The sequence below is a fragment of the Primulina tabacum genome, chromosome 12 (assembly GCF_025594145.1).
Source record: "Primulina tabacum isolate GXHZ01 chromosome 12, ASM2559414v2, whole genome shotgun sequence".
Classification (NCBI taxonomy): Eukaryota; Viridiplantae; Streptophyta; class Magnoliopsida; order Lamiales; family Gesneriaceae; genus Primulina; species Primulina tabacum.
The window spans coordinates 9,876,107-9,892,237 of record NC_134561.1 but is presented as its reverse complement, the minus strand read 5'-3'; the positions used below and the strand labels follow the sequence as shown (position 1 = coordinate 9,892,237).

The 16,131-nt window shown below is 37.1% G+C and overlaps 1 protein-coding gene across 1 annotated transcript; it reads left to right on the top strand.

Annotated features, from left to right (window-relative positions):
* The first annotated feature begins 13,435 nt into the window (after positions 1-13,435).
* LOC142520200 (uncharacterized) lies at positions 13,436-14,479 on the top strand. Its single transcript, XM_075623202.1, has one exon. The coding sequence runs from the start codon at positions 13,436-13,438 to the stop codon at positions 14,477-14,479; it is 1,044 nt and encodes a 347-aa protein (XP_075479317.1).
* The last annotated feature ends 1,652 nt before the right edge of the window (positions 14,480-16,131 follow it).

The following is a 16,131-nucleotide window of genomic DNA, read 5'->3' as shown; positions in this document are numbered from 1 at the left end:
TGGACCTGGATCCATGTATTGTTCACATGGATCTAATAGTGTTGGTGATCGATCATCCTTATTTATTGTTGAATGTCATATTATGATATATATGTGATATATAGTAGTATACATGTATGTATATTATTAAATAATATAGTTGCACGAATCCGACAAACTCGTGGCACGCGATTTTAAATTAAAATTATGAGACAATTTTAAAATTAAAATCCCTCATTTTAAATAAGATTCAAAATTTATATCAAACCACAAAAGTAAAAATTAAAAGAGTTTAATTTATTCTAGTCTTCCATCAACCGTGGTTGCATGTTGAACGCTTCCCGCGGACAGTGTCTGGTTTATATTATTGGGGAGACCCGGATGCCGGAAAGCTATGACTTCCACCTGACATATGATGTGAATTGAGTGGAACTCCCATGACTTCGGCTCATATTATTGGGGGAACTCATGGCGACTGTCCAACACAATTCAATATTGATGTGTCGGTTTGATATGTGAAAATAAACGACATCATATTATTGGGTCCTTATTAAACGTGAGGTGAAACACACAGAGGTTTCATAGCTATGCAATTGGATTTTACCTTTTAAAAATTATAATTGGCTCATATTATTCGGAATTATAATTGTCTAATTGGGCTCTATGTGCCCAATAAGGAAATATGATTTCCCTATTTCATCAGAGGGTGGTGAAAATATCAAAATAGTGAAAGCGAAATTTATAAAATAAAATCCATATTTTATATCTTAGAAATATTTTAAAATTATCAGTAACCATTATCTGTTTTCATTTTCAGTATATTTACGATGACTTCTCGTAACCCGCTTTCCATCATCTCGATCAAAACAAATTGACTGGCCCTAACTATAATGATTGGTTTCGAAATTTATATATTGTTCTGAACTCGGAAAATATTGCATATGTGCTTAATAAGAAGCCACTGAAGGAAGCAACTGCTAGAATTGTATGTTGTACAAACTCGTTCAGAGAGACATGCTACTGTGAAAAACCTCATGACTACACGCTTGCGAGACGGGGCTTCGGTCAAAGAGCATGGTGTTAGGATGATTGGCCTCATTCATAAGTTGGTGGGACTCGACGTGGTTATTCCTAATGAGCTCTCGACTTATATTATCTTGATGTCATTGCCTGCCTCGTTAGATGGATTTGTGGTTAATTTTAATATGAACAAGCTTGAGGCCACCCCTGAAGAGTTGGTCAATATGGTTACTATTTATGAGACCACAATCAAAAAAGAAAAGCCTGTTCTTCTAGTGGACTCATTGTCCGGTACGAAAAAGGGAGCCCAAAATAAAGGTAAGAAGCGTTGTGCCCATCTGAAAAAGAAAAAGCCCAACAAGAAGCCATACATAAACCAACTACGGGGCCCACAAAGCCTGACTAGTAAGAACAAGTATGTTTCCACTGCAACAAGCCTGAATATTGGAGGCGTAATTGCACAGAGTATCTTGCCCATAAGCGTTCTGGCCATGGCATGTTTTACATTGAAGTTAAAGTTTCTATTTATTCCTTTTCTTGGGTATTGGATACCAGATGTGGTTCTCATCTAAGCAATGACTTATAGGTGATGGGAAGAAGCAAGAGGCTTAGAGATGGTGAGAAATTTCTAAGACTAGGAAAGGGAGCAAGGGTTGCTGTCACTGCTATTGGAGACTTTAATTTAATTTTGGACATGATTTTAAGTTATTTATGATAGACGTTTAATATTTTCCTGAATTGGTTAAAAATATTTGTTGAAACTTTTCAAGTTCGCAATCTTGATTTTGATGTTAACAAAACTGTTATTGTGTTTCTAACATATTTACTCAAGTGTGAAGTTGCAAACACAGTAGTAAGCTGAAACTAAATTCTGCACAAACTGAATTTCTGGCAAGCTTCTTGTATTTTGATAATATCTCTCAACTGGATAATCCAAATCACAATCCGCCAACTAGAATAATTAGAAAACTCAATTTGGAACAAATCGTATTTCACGTCAGTTGGGCAAAATCGGATGTTATCATGGTCTAACTGATCGCTCAATTACCGAACTGATCATACGAAAACAACAATCAGTTGGGTTTGAGCAGCTGCGGTATTTTGGTCATATCTCTCGGCTCGGTTATCGAAATGAAGCGATTCATAAGTCAAAGTCTGAATCAAAGCTTAAGATGCTGATAAATGACGATGACGTTACTGGTTCTGCACAAACTGAAATCAGCCTAGCTGATTTCAGCACACCAGTTGAAACTGAATTAACTGAACTAACTGCTGACCAGCTGACCAACCAACTGAACCGAACCAGCTGAACCGAACCAGACCAGCTGAAACTGAACCGAACCAGTTGAACTGAACCATACCAGTTGAACTGAATCAGCAGTTGACCAACTGAACTGAACTGAACCAGCTGTTGACCGGTTGAATTGAACGACCAGTTGAGTTGACTAGAGTTGACCAATTGACCAGAGTTGACCAGTCGGGAAAATGCCCAGCAAGCTGAATTTGGCCGTTGCAATTTCATAAACAGTACAAAAACTTTCCAAACGGTCATATTCTTGTGTCTAACGTATATATCATTGTTGGAGCTTAAAAATAAAACATCTTGAAGATCAAACAAGAGCTTTGGAAGTCGATTCAAAGCATGGGCAGTTAGCATAAAGAAATCAGCTAGTTGAGAGCACAAGCCCTTGTGTGAGGATACATTTGAGATATACACTGTAAATGATAAATTCCTCACACACAATCACTCACAAATATACAAGAGAGTTGAACTTCAAAGATTAGTTGAGTGAGTCTTGCACAAAGACAATAAACTTGTGTATGTAGCCTTTGCATATGAGACATTAAATAATATGCTGATTGTGAGGTGCTGCCTACAATCTTGAGTGCTAGGAGTTTAGTTTAGGCAGTGGATAAGTCCTAGCTGAGTGGGTTCGTACAAGTGTTTGTATAAATCATAGTCTTCTAGTGAATATCCTTCCCAAGGAGAAGAAGGGGTGATGTAGGAGTTATTCAATCTCCGAACATCCATAAACAAATTCGTGTCTATTTGTTTATTGCATTTACTTATCATTTTCATAGTTTTAAAGATGCATCGTTGAAGCATTTTGTGTGTTCTTCAAATACCAAAATATTTCATACCAAGTGTTTGATAAAATGCTTCAACCAAAATATTTTTACTCATTCAACTTGCATATATTTTAAATGCTTTACAAAATATTTAATCGATTTCTACGAAGGATTATTTCGAGTATTTTCCACTTGGTTTGAACACCAAACTCGATTTAATTCATCAGTGTTCAATATTTCAAGAATCGAGCTATTGTAGCTCAACGATTACCCCCTAATCGATCCCATCAACATTATTTCTATTTCTATGCTTGATAGGATGATTATTCTTGTGTTTTTGCTAAAGGTTTTTTCAATTTATACAAGAATGAATGTTTGATTGTAACCAGCGAATTAACAAACGATCTCTATAACTTAAAATCAAAATATATTCAGTTAAACAATATCCAAGCGCATACGAAAACAACAACAAGTAAAAGAAAAATAGAATATCCAATTCCAGCACAAATATGGCACGCTAAACTAGGTAATATTTCCCAAACAATGATGGACAAGCTAGTGTAGAAGACATATTTGACTTGTCAGACGAAAATTCACTACCTACTTGTGAGTCTTGTCTAAAAGGAAAATGACCAAGACTCCATTCAATGGAAACATGGAACATGCACATGGTCTACTAGACTTGATCCAAACAGACTTTTGTGGCCTGCTAAGTGTTAGCACAAAATATAGGCAATCTTACTTCATTACCTTTACTGATGACCATTCGAGGTATGTGCATGTTTATTTGATGAAACATAAATCTGAAGTATTTGAAAGGTTCAAAGAATTCAAATCTGAAGTATAAAAACTGCTGGAAAGGAGTATTAAGGCACTTCGATCTGATCAAGATGGAGATTACTTGAGTGCTGAATTTTTGGGTTATCTAAAAGAGAATGAGGTCTGATAGGGTTATCAGACCACCTGCAAGATACACGCTTCTTCATGAACAAGGCCATGATGAACCTCGTGTTTGATGTGATCCAATAAACTTCAAATAATCAATATCTGATACTTATTCAACCAAATGGCTTGAAGCCATGCAGTCTGAAATGGGTTCAATTTATTATAACCAAGTCTAGACATTGGTGGATCCACCTGAGGGAATCGTTCTCATAAGATGTAAATGGATCTACAAAGGAAAGCTTGGGGCGGATGAGAATGTATTGACCTTCAAAGCAAGACTTGTTGCAAAAGGTTATACTCAAAGGCAAGGAATTGACTATGAGGAAACTTTTCACCTGTTGATATGTTTAAGTCTATTAAAATACTAGTAGTATGGTATGACTATGAGATATGTCAAATGGATGTAAAGACTGCATTCCTCAGTGGAGACATCAAAGAATAAATTTATATGTCTCAAACTGAGAGATACACATCAGTAGCAAGTGAGCATAATGCATGCAAACTTCAGAGATCAATATATGCTCTCAAGCAGGCGTCAAGGAGTTGGAACCTCAGATTTGATAGCACTATCAAGAAATTTGATTTTGCTAAGAATCCTAAGGAACCATGCGTGTACAAGAAAGTTAGTGGAAGTGCAGTAATATTCCTAGTACTTTATGTTGATGACATCCTACTCATTGGGAATAATGTAGGATTACTGCAATCAACTAAATTATTGTTAGCAAGTAAATTCTCCATGAAAGTCATGGGTGAAACTGAAAGGGGATCAGTTACGGTGTCCGGATGCACGATGGAAGTTTCAAAAAAAAATATTTACAAGAAAAACCGATTACCCACTAGTGTGTTTAGAAAATACCAAAAACACATAAATGTCAGACATAGTGCGTTAAGAATTTTTACCTATCAATCATAAGGATTGATGTTTGGCTCCAACCAAGTTGTAAACAACTTAGCTCTTGAAGGGTTGACCCAATTTACAAGCTTCAAAGAGCAAACCTTGCTCTAGTAAATTATTTCCTTCAAATTAGGTCCACCAGTAACTAGCAAGATCCACTCTAGTTTTGCACTAGAAATATTAGAGGATTTTTCTTTGAGAAGTGGAGGCTTTCTTCAACAATTGAAGAAGCAAAAATTAGGAGAAAATTGAAGAGGAATTTTTGGCCACTATAAGGGAAGGAAGAGGGGAGCCTTTTCTGGGTTGTGTAAAAAAAGTTGTGTATTCCAAATGCATGTTAGTCTTTAATTTGAAAAAGTTGACTTCCAACCTTTCACCTTACAAGCATGAAATTTATTTGGGCATGTAACAATTACAAACCCCATTGACTTTTATTTAAATATCTCAAACCCATTTGAGACCATTTAAACTTTACTTGATTTTTACTCAAAATCACTAGTAAAATAATTATTTCTAATTGAGCTCTAAGAGACCCAATGCTATTTAATTAATTCAACACTTGAATTAATTTAATTATTTGGACTCTACTAGGTCCACTAGTGTTTAATTAATTGAACACTTGAATTAATTTAATTCAATCCATAATAGTGTTTATGAAAATCACAATTATCAAATACATTATTTATTTGGCCATCTTTTAATTTAGGAACATTTCCATAAATTAAAGTTACATTCACTTATAGAAGCCGTACTTTTATTTTTCTTTGTACTTATAACTCCTTTAAAAGCCGTACAAACACATTGAACTATTTTACTTCCCAACATGATCTAGAAAGTTAGCATTTGTGTGACCCTCAATGGTTTATTGATACAACTAGCTGTGGTTCAAATCTTAATGTGATTCGGGACTAAACATGTCCTTATATGAGCATACCCCAAATACTCCATTCTTATTTATTAACTCCTAGATAATAAGTACGTCAGAACTCAAGTCTGATAGTACCCAACCAATCATGCTAAACTCCTAGCAGCATCGTTTACATGATGCCCTAGGTATCAAATGATAGTGCCTGCAAGAACCATTCTATTATGGTCAGCGTACAGTACGGTCCCTTCATATCGTATATCCCGACCGATTCGACAAATATTGGTTTATCGAGAGTTGCCAAAGAATCGATACTAAGTGTCATGTCGTAGTTGCATCGATGGTGTAATCTATGAAACCCCTTTCATAATTACCACAAACACTCTGATAAGAAATTTCAAACTACATACACATGAGATCACATAGGATATCCATACCCGTAGGTAAGCGGTAAATTCCCGACTACAATGCATAGACTCCTATATGTTTCGACAGAACACCCAACCTTGCCACCTGATGACCTCATATGAGTCGGTAAACAATTCAAAGTGCAATGCTAGCATATAGAGTCACAATGTTGTCCCGGGTCATAAGGACTAATGGTGTACAACCGTAAACTATGACGTTTCCACTCGATAAATGAGAACCACTTGGAAAGTCTTTTGTGGATAGTTGATCAGTGCACTCTACAAGGAGCACCTATTTGTATGCTCGGACCTCACAATGTCCCCTACCAATGAAATATGGTACTCACATCGCAGATACTAGTCTAAAACTCGAGAGGCCTATATCCTTCTTAGTAGCGATTGAATCGACTAAGAACTGTTTAGAATATACATTATTCCAAATATGAGTTTCATGATACTGATCATATGAGCATCTCATATTCTTTTTACTATTTTATATTCAAGGACTTTATCTATGCAACAAGCATGAGTATACAGATCAAGATGTGCCAAAACAATATTTTTAAATATAATTAAAATAAAGATTGTTTATACATAGAGTTTCAATGTGAACCCTCGGCCAACACTTGACTCGACGGACACCTACTCTAATAATCTCCCACTTGCACTAGAGCCAACCACCCATATACTTCAAACCCATTGATTCGCGATGCTTCTCGAATAATGGTGAAGGTAAAGACTTAGTTAGTGGATCAGAAACATTATCTGCGGAGCCGACTTTGTCAATCGACACTTCTCCTCTTTCCACAATCTCTCGGAGGATGTGGTACTTTCTCAATACATGTTTGGATTTCTGATGAGACCTTGGCTCCTTCGCCTGAGAAATGGCTCCAGTGTTGTCACAAAACACCGCGACAGGAGCAACTCAATTAGGAATGATGCCCAACTCTTGGACGAAATTACTTAACCAAACAGCTTCTTTTGCTGCAGCTGATGCAGCAATATATTCGTCCTCAGTGGTGGAATCCGCAGTTCTTTCCAGTTTGGAACTCTTCCAAGAGAGAGCAGCACCATTGAGCATGAATACGAACCAAGATGTTGACTTTGAGTCATCTATATCGCTTTGGAAGCTAGAGTCGGTATAGCCTTCCAATTTCAGTTCTCCACCCCCATAGACTAAGAACAGCCTATTGGTCCTTCTCAAATACTTGAGGATGTCTTTCACAGCTTTTCAATGTGGAAGCCCAGGGTTTGATTGATATCTACTCACTACACTTAGTGCAAAAGCCATGTCAGGACGTGTAGATATCATCTCATACATGATACTACACTTTGTAGATGAATATTGAATGCTTGTCATCGCCGCTATCTTTGCATCAGTCTTGGGAGACATAGACTTGGATAGGGACACGCCATGACACATTTGTAGATGTTCTCTCTTGGATTCTTCTATCGAGAACCTCTTAACGATGGTATCAATGTATGTGGACTAGTTGAGACCAAGCAATCTTCTTGATCTATCTCTATAGATCTGTATACCCAATACAAATGATGCTTCACCCAAGTCCTGCATTAAGAACTTACTTGCTAACCATACTTTAGTTGATTGCAATATTCCTACATCATTCCCAATGAGTAGAATGTCATCAACATAAAGCACCAGGAATGTCACAGCACTCCCACTGACCTTCTTATACACATGGTTCATCAGGATTCTTAGTAAAGCCAAACTCTTTGATTGCACTATCGAATCTGAAGTTCCAACTCCTAGATGCTTGCTTTAGACCATAAATAGATCTCTGAAGTTTGCATACAATATGCTCACTTCCGACAGATGTAAACCCTTCATGTTGAGACATGTAAATCTCTTCCTTAATATCCCCATTAAGAAAGGTTGTCTTGACATCCATCTGCCATATCTCATAGTCGTACCATGCAGCTATGACTGGCAATATCCTTATAGACTTGAACATTGCAACTGGAGAAAAGGTTTCCTCAAAGTCAACTCCTTGTCTTTGAGTATATCCTTTTGCCACCAATCACGCCTTGAAGGTCAATACCTTCCCATCCGCCCCATGTTTTCTCTTGTAAATCCATTTACACACTATGGGAACAGTTCCCTCAGGTGGATCCACAAGGTTCCACACTTGGTTCGAATACATGGAATTCATCTCATATTCCATTGCTTCAAGCCACTTGGATGAATCGGCATCAGATAACGCTTCCTTGAAGGTTGTTGGATTACATCCATGGTTAGGCTCATCATGGCCCTCTTCAAAAAGTAGACCACACCTCATAGGTGTTCTCGAGACTCTCTCGGATCTTCTAGGAGCTTGTATCTCCTCTCATGCCTCTTCGGGTGTGGGTTCTTCAATTGTGGGTGTCTCTCGAACCTCTTCGAGTTCTATCATCTCTCCTTCTCTATCCAATAGAAAATTCTTTTCCAAAAGGTTACATTCCTAGAAACAAACACCTTTGTTTCTTTGGGATGATCGAAATAATATCCAACTGAATTCCTTTGATATCCCACAATGTAACATAAAATGGATCGACTATCTAATTTATCTCCCACCACCTGCTTCACATAAGCATGGCATCCCCATATTCTAAGACAAGAATATTTGGGAGGCTTACCCATCAATATATCATATGGTGTTTTTTCAACTGCTTTTGAATGGACATTGTTCAACAACAGTGCCGTTGTCTCAAGCGCATATCCCCAAAAGGATGGCAGCAACTCCGTAAGCCCCATCATAGACCAAACCATGTGTATCGAATTCCGGTTACGACGCTCCGAAACACCATTCAACTGCGGTGTAGCAAGCAGAGTCCACTGCAAGGGAATCACATTCTCCCTAAGATCCTCTTGGAACTCGGCACTCAAGTATTCACCACCTTGATTTGATCGAAGTGACTTGATGCTTCGTCCCAACTGTTTCTCTACTTAATTTATGAATTCTTTGAAACTTTCAAAGGCTTCAGATTTGTATTTCATCAAATACACACACCCATACCTCGAAAAGTCATCGATAAAGGTGACAAAGTAGGCATGTCCATGCTTAGTGGTGATGCTAAGCGGACCGCACACATCGGTGTGAATAAAATCCAATAACCCTTTTGGTCATCTTTACTTTTAGACAGGACTCACAAGTCAAGAGAGAATTAATATCAGACATATCAAACATGCCTATTCCCACTAGCTTGTTCATCTTTCTTAGGGAAATATGTCCTAATCGAGCATGCCATAATTGTGTCGAATTTAGAGTATCTCGTTTTCGCTTGTTTGTTGTTGTTATTGCTTGGACATTGTTTAATGGAATATCTTTTAATTTTAAGTTGTAGAGATCGTTTTCAAGTTCACCCGTACCTATCAAACATTCATTCTTATAAATGTTGCAAACACCTTTGCTAAATAAACAAGAATATCCATTTTATCAAGCATAGAAATGGAAACAATGTTCTTCACCAACTCAGGTACAAACAAAATATCTCTCAAAATTCACTTAAAATCATTGTTCAAAAGCAAGTAAACATCTCCAATAGCCTTGGCAGCAACTCTTGCCCCATTTCCCATCCTCAAGAAGGTCTCACATTCTCTTAGCCTTCTACTTCTTCCCATCACTGTAAATCATTACATAGATGTGAGCTACAACCGGTATCTAATACCCAAGAAGTAGAGTTAATTGAAATGTTTACTTTAATGTAGAACATACCATTTCCAGAACCTTTCTGTGCAAGATATTCTCTGCAGTTACGCCTCCAATGTCCAGGCTTCTTGCATTGATGATAGATATCAGCAGTCTTGTCAGCCTTAACTAGTGTGACTGCCACAACAGGATTCGAAGCTTGCTTCTTCAAGAGTACGTTCTTCTCAGGACGTTGGAAAGAACGCTTCTTTACCTTCCCATGTGGACCAATCTTTGTACCAGATGAAGAACCCACGTAAAGAACCGACTTCTCTTTCATGTAAGGTCCAATTAGAAAATTATGATCTCGAATAATATCAGCCAATCGTAATTCCTAAAAGGTAGTTTCCAATTGCATCCCCATGCAACCCTTTACGTAAAATTTTGTATCACGTTTGATTAGGAGCCAATAATATGATGTCGTTCATCTTTACATGTCAAGCCTTACCCATCAATGTTGAACCTTAATGGACGGTTTCCATGAGTTCCTTCAATAATATGAGTCGAAATCATGGGAATTCCACGTAGTTCACATAACCATGTTAATGGATGTCATAGCTTTTCGGTGTACAGGGCTCCCCCAATAATATGAGCCGAGCCCCGAGCACGGGTAGCGTTCATCATCCACCCATTGTCGATGGAAGACATGGAAATTATAAAAACCTTTATAATTCTCCTTTTCGGGCTTGATATTAATTTTGAATATTATTCAAAATGAGGGTTTTTAATTTCTAAATGGCCTCATCATAAATTTTTTTAAAAAGATCGCCATGTTTGATCGTATGTTTGTCGGATTCATGTAACTTTGTTTTTATCATAATAATAACGCACATACTCATTATTTATAATATATCATACGTCTATTATAAACAGTAAAATAAACAAAGATGATCAATCGTCCCAAAAACTATTGGCCCATGTGAGCCAAACACGGTCCTGGGTCAAATCTTAGGGAATGCATGGGATGCAAATGCATAATTACATAAGCCTCCAATATTTACATGTCTTCGATCTTCATAATCATCATGGCCACCATCTTCCAATCTTGATATTCCACTATACTAATATTTACAAAAAAATATCAATGGCAAATAGGGATACATCACATGGGGTAGGAACGGGCTATAAACCAAGCCAACTTGTACATTGATAATTATTACGATCATTCAACACAGAATATCCTAGCATACACCTAGAAAATTGGGTTTGGGCTTTTGATCATCCTTCATGCATAATATCACATATCATACACCATCAATTCATTATCATAATAATTAATTGATCCAATCACTAACCGCCACGATTATAAACTAAATCAACAAACTAAACAAACCCTTTTTTTTACTTTCTAATTAATTTATTTATAACCGAATTTCTTGTAAATAATCATTTACTATAAATAATTAAAGTCCAACTTCAATTATTTATTTTATGAGAAAATATATACAAATTTTTGTGGATTTACAACTAAGGGCCAATAAGACATTTTCTGTAATATCCTGACCTTTTATCATGTTATTGTTGACGGTGTAATTTATAATTTATTGTGATAAGGTATGGTCAAAAATATTTTAATGGTTAGTGGTTATGGATATATTTATTAGAATGGTTAAATATGGTTATTGTTTATGGTTATTGTTTGGAGTTATGTTTTTGGTTAGTGATGTTTATGGTAATGAATGAGTTTTGTTTAGGGTTGTGTTGGATGAATTGAGGATGTATTGGGATGCTAATTTCATTGGTATTGAATGGTATTGGAAAAGGTTGGATTTATTTTGAGTTAGGGTGTATTTTTGGTGTAGGGGATAGCGCCGCAGTGCCGGAAGGCAGCACTGCCTGGGCTCGGCGCTGCCCCTGGCGCCGCAGCGCTGCCAGGCAGCGCCGATGCGCGGGCGCCGCGGCGCCAACCTAGGCATGCGAGAGTTGCCACTTGGTAATGCGTTTTTGATGGATTTTAAGGCTTTTATATACCATTCTAGAGGCTTCTACTCATTTCCAAACTCTTCCTTCTTCTATTGATTTGTTCTTGCTCTTTCTCCCTCAATTTTTCCTCTCCTCCATTCCTACACTCCAAGGTTAAGGATTTAGTGAATTTATTTAGCTTCTCCTACTATTTTCTCAAGCTTCAAGGTAAGGGATTTTCTCTTTATGGTTTTTAAGGGTTTGAGAAGTTGAAGGTAATTGATGGGTTGGTTGATTTCTATGATTATTAGTGATGATTGATGGTTAAATTCATGTATTTTGTTGTACGATTCCCTTCAAGATCATCTAAGAAATCACTTGCTTGTTGGGTTGTAAGTAGTAGCTAGCCCTTGTGCTCACATTATATATATATGTATAAAAGCCATTTTTGATTGATGACTAGCTCCTTTCATTGCTACGCTCTTGATACTTGCGGTTATGTATCCATTGAATTCATTGATAGAGAAGCCAGTAATTCATTGTGCTTTCCAAGTGTTTGCTTAATTGCTTCAATGAAGTCCCTATGATTAAAGCCAAGGATTGATAGTAATTCATGCATGTCATTGGCCAATCACATGATTATGAAGTATCTCTCACAGTTTTGATATTTATATATCAAAGAGATACTTTTCACAGGCCACAGTTCACAGGTCACAGAACTATCAATTCCTTTCCTTTAATTCATGCCATGAGATGCCATTTATATTGACTTGATACCTACTATTCATTTTGAATGATATTATTCAATTTTCATTGCCACTGCCATTGCCATGTTCCAAGCCAAGACTATGTATATGTACTTGTTATGTAAAGCTTTCTACTTACTGAGTTTTATCTCATTCCAGTTAACGTCATGTGATGCAGGTGATAAGAAAGCTTGAAAGGGATTGTCCAAGATAGAAGAAGACAAATGGCAAGAGGAAGGGAATTTTTTGGCTAGTAAAATCGTATTTGATGGGTTGAATATTGGATAGTTATGTTTTTTGAAGTATGCATCTTTTGGGGAAAGAATTATATATTTTTTTAATGATATTAAATGATGGTTTAATGTTTAGATTGAAAATATAAAAAATGGTTATGGCAAAATTTAGTCAAGTTTTTATTCTTATGCATGTTAATTGTTTATGTTTCCTTTTCAAATGCTAAGGCTTCCGCGTATGTGATTTCTTTAAATTTAAGTGTCATGGGAGTGGGTTGTTTCAATTGGTATCAGAGCAAAAGTTCTTTGCACCATATATGACTTCTTCTACCTAGGACAGTCCGGTATGTTTTCTATCCTGCATCTATTGATTTTAACATAAGAGTTGATTCTATTTCATTGTCATTGATGTATCATTTCTTCCTATCTATGTTAAAATGAGCATTTGTGTAGTATATGCCTCCCAAGAGAAAGAGTATTGAAGGGGATGATAGGACCCCTCCTACTGATAAGACGGCCAAGGTTGTAAACGAATTTAGTAAATTATTACAAGAACAAGCGAAGGTTCATAGCTAGCAGATTCAACAGCTATTGAGCAGGAACACCTCGACCCAGGGTCGTGGTCGTGGAAGAGGCCAAAGCACAACTGAAAGTTCTGATGATGGTGCATATGATCGTTTCAGACGTATGAACCCTCCTGATTTTATTGGTGGCCCTGATCCATTAGTGGCTCTTGAATGGATCAAATCATTGGAGGCCATATTCGATTACTTGAAGTTCACCGACCAAGATAAGGTAAGTTGTGCTGTGTTTATGTTGGTCAAAGCGGCTCGTATCTGGTGGGAAGCCACCAAGGTTACAGTTAATGTTCGAGATTTAAAGTGGGACGAGTTCAAGAAATTATTCTTCGCCAAATATTTTCCAAGAGAGGTCAAGGCCAAGAAGGTGAAGGAATTTCTTGAATTGAAGAAAGATACTATGTATGTCGCTGAGTATACTTTGAAGTTCGAAGAAGGATGTGTTTTTGTTCCTTTTATTGGTGAAAACAACAAAGATAAGGGAGAACACTTCCTTCGTGGTTTGAAGTCAGAGATTCGAAGAGATGTCCATATGTCAAAGGTCATCACCTACCAAGACTTTGTTGTGAGAGCCTTACTTGCCGAGCATGATGAACAAGAGATTGAGAAGGAACGACAATTAAGGAGGCAAGCTTTTCAAGCTAGAGTGCAAGAGACAAGTACTAATGTGCGAGGTGGCCACAAAGGAAAAGTCAAGATTGAGCCACACAATAAGCATTCTTTTCCTTTTTCAGATACGGAGCGACATGTGTGTCCTAAGTGTGGAAAGCCACACAAAGGTGAATTTTTGGTTGGTAGTGGTCGATGTTTTAGATGCAAGGGAATGTGGCACACAACAATGAAGCGTCCTCTTTCTTCGAATCAAGGAAGAGTTCAAGGAAGAATTTTTGCAATGACCAAAGAAAGTGATAATCCTGATTCTTCAGTAATATCAGGTAATATTTTAATCTTCAACAAGAAAGCACTTACATTAATTGATACTGGTACGACACACTCTTTTATGTCTGAAATGTTCATACAATCTTTATCTGTTGAACCTACTGTTATGCCATTACACTTCAATATTGTGTTGCCCTCTGTAGATGAAATTTGTCCTACTAGTATCCTTAAGGCTTGTCCTGTTCAAAATGAGTACGAGATTATTGTTTGCTGATCGTATTATTATTCCGATGATTGCATTTGATGTCATATTGGGCATGGATTGGTTATCTGCTTATCATGCGGTGATTGACTGTGTTGGCAAGACAGTGAACTTTTTAGCCGATCACCATGAGAATGATGTATTTGTTGGTCTAGGTTCTTCGATGAGTATTCATATTATTTCTTTTCTACAAGCTACTAAATTGTTGCAAAAAGGTTGTATTGGTTTTCTTGCCTCAGTGTTGGATGTGCACAAGGAAAGTAATATGCAATTACAAGATATTGACTTGGTTCAAGATTATTTTGACGTATTTGCAGATGATGTGACTGGATTACCACCTGATCAAGAGGTGGAGTTTGTTATTGATTTAATTCTAGGTACAGATCCAATCTCTAAGGCTCCGTACAGAATGGCTCCGAATGAGATGAGAGAATTAAAGAATCAATTATAGGAGCTATTAGATAAAGGTTTTATCCGACCTAGTTCATCGCAATTGGGAGCTTCGGTTTTATTCGTGAAAAAGAAGGATGGATCATTGAGATTATGCATTGATTATCGAGAACTCAACAAGGTAACTGTTAAGAACAAATATCCTTTGCCACGTATTGATGATCTTTTTGATCAATTGCAAGGAGCCACCGTGTTTTCAAAAATTGATCTTCGATCCGGATAACATCAATTGAAGGTAAAAACGGAGAACATACCAAAGACCGCTTTTACAACGAGGTATGATCATTATGAATTTTTGTTGATATCGTTTAGAATAATCAATGCTCCTTCAGTTTTCATTGATTTAATGAATCGTGTCCTTAAGCCGTATTTTGATAGTTTTATCATTGTTTTTATTGATGACATCTTGATTTACTCAAAGACACGAGATCTTCATCGTGAGCATTTGTGGATTGTGTTGCAGCTGTTGAGGGATAAGCAATTGTATGCCAAGTTAAAGAAATGTGAGTTCTGGTTGGAGGAGGTGGCATTTTTGGGCCACATTGTTTCAAAAGAAGGAATTTCGGTTGATCCATCCAAGATTGAAGCCATTAAGCAATGGTACATTCCAAAGAAAATGTCAGAGGTTATAAGTTTTCTTGGTTTGGCAGGGTATTATAGAAGATCCAAAGCGGACTTTTCGAAGATCGCATTGCCATTGACGAATTTGACACGAAAGGCTACCAAGTTTGAATGGACCATAGAATGCCAACAAGCATTTCAAACATTGAAAGATAATTTGACTTCTGCCCCTGTATTAGTACTTCCTTGTGGTACTGAAGATTTTGTTGTGTATATAAATTCTTCAAAGCAGGGGTTAGGTGCCGTATTGATGCAGCGTGGGAAAGTGATAGAATATGCTTCTCGTCAGTTGAAGGATTACGAGAAGAATTATCTCACTCATGATTTGGAGTTGGCAGCTGTAGTTTTTGCTTAAGATTTGGCGGCATTATATTTATGGTGAGAAATGTGAAATATTTACGGATCACAAAAGTTTGAGTTATTTGTTTTCGCAGAAGGAATTGAATATGCGGCAGCGGAGATGGTTAGAACTTGTGAAAGATTATGATTGCACCATTAGCTATCATCCTGGTAAAGCTAATGTGGTTGCAGATGCGTTGAGTCGCAAGTCAAGTTCTTTATTGGGTTCTATAGTTTCTAAACCATTGTTGTTT

What these genes read in the sequence shown, in the direction of transcription:
- LOC142520200 (XM_075623202.1), top strand. Translation starts at nt 13,436, where the DNA reads ATGAACCCTCCTGATTTTATTGGTGGCCCTGATCCATTAGTGGCTCTT.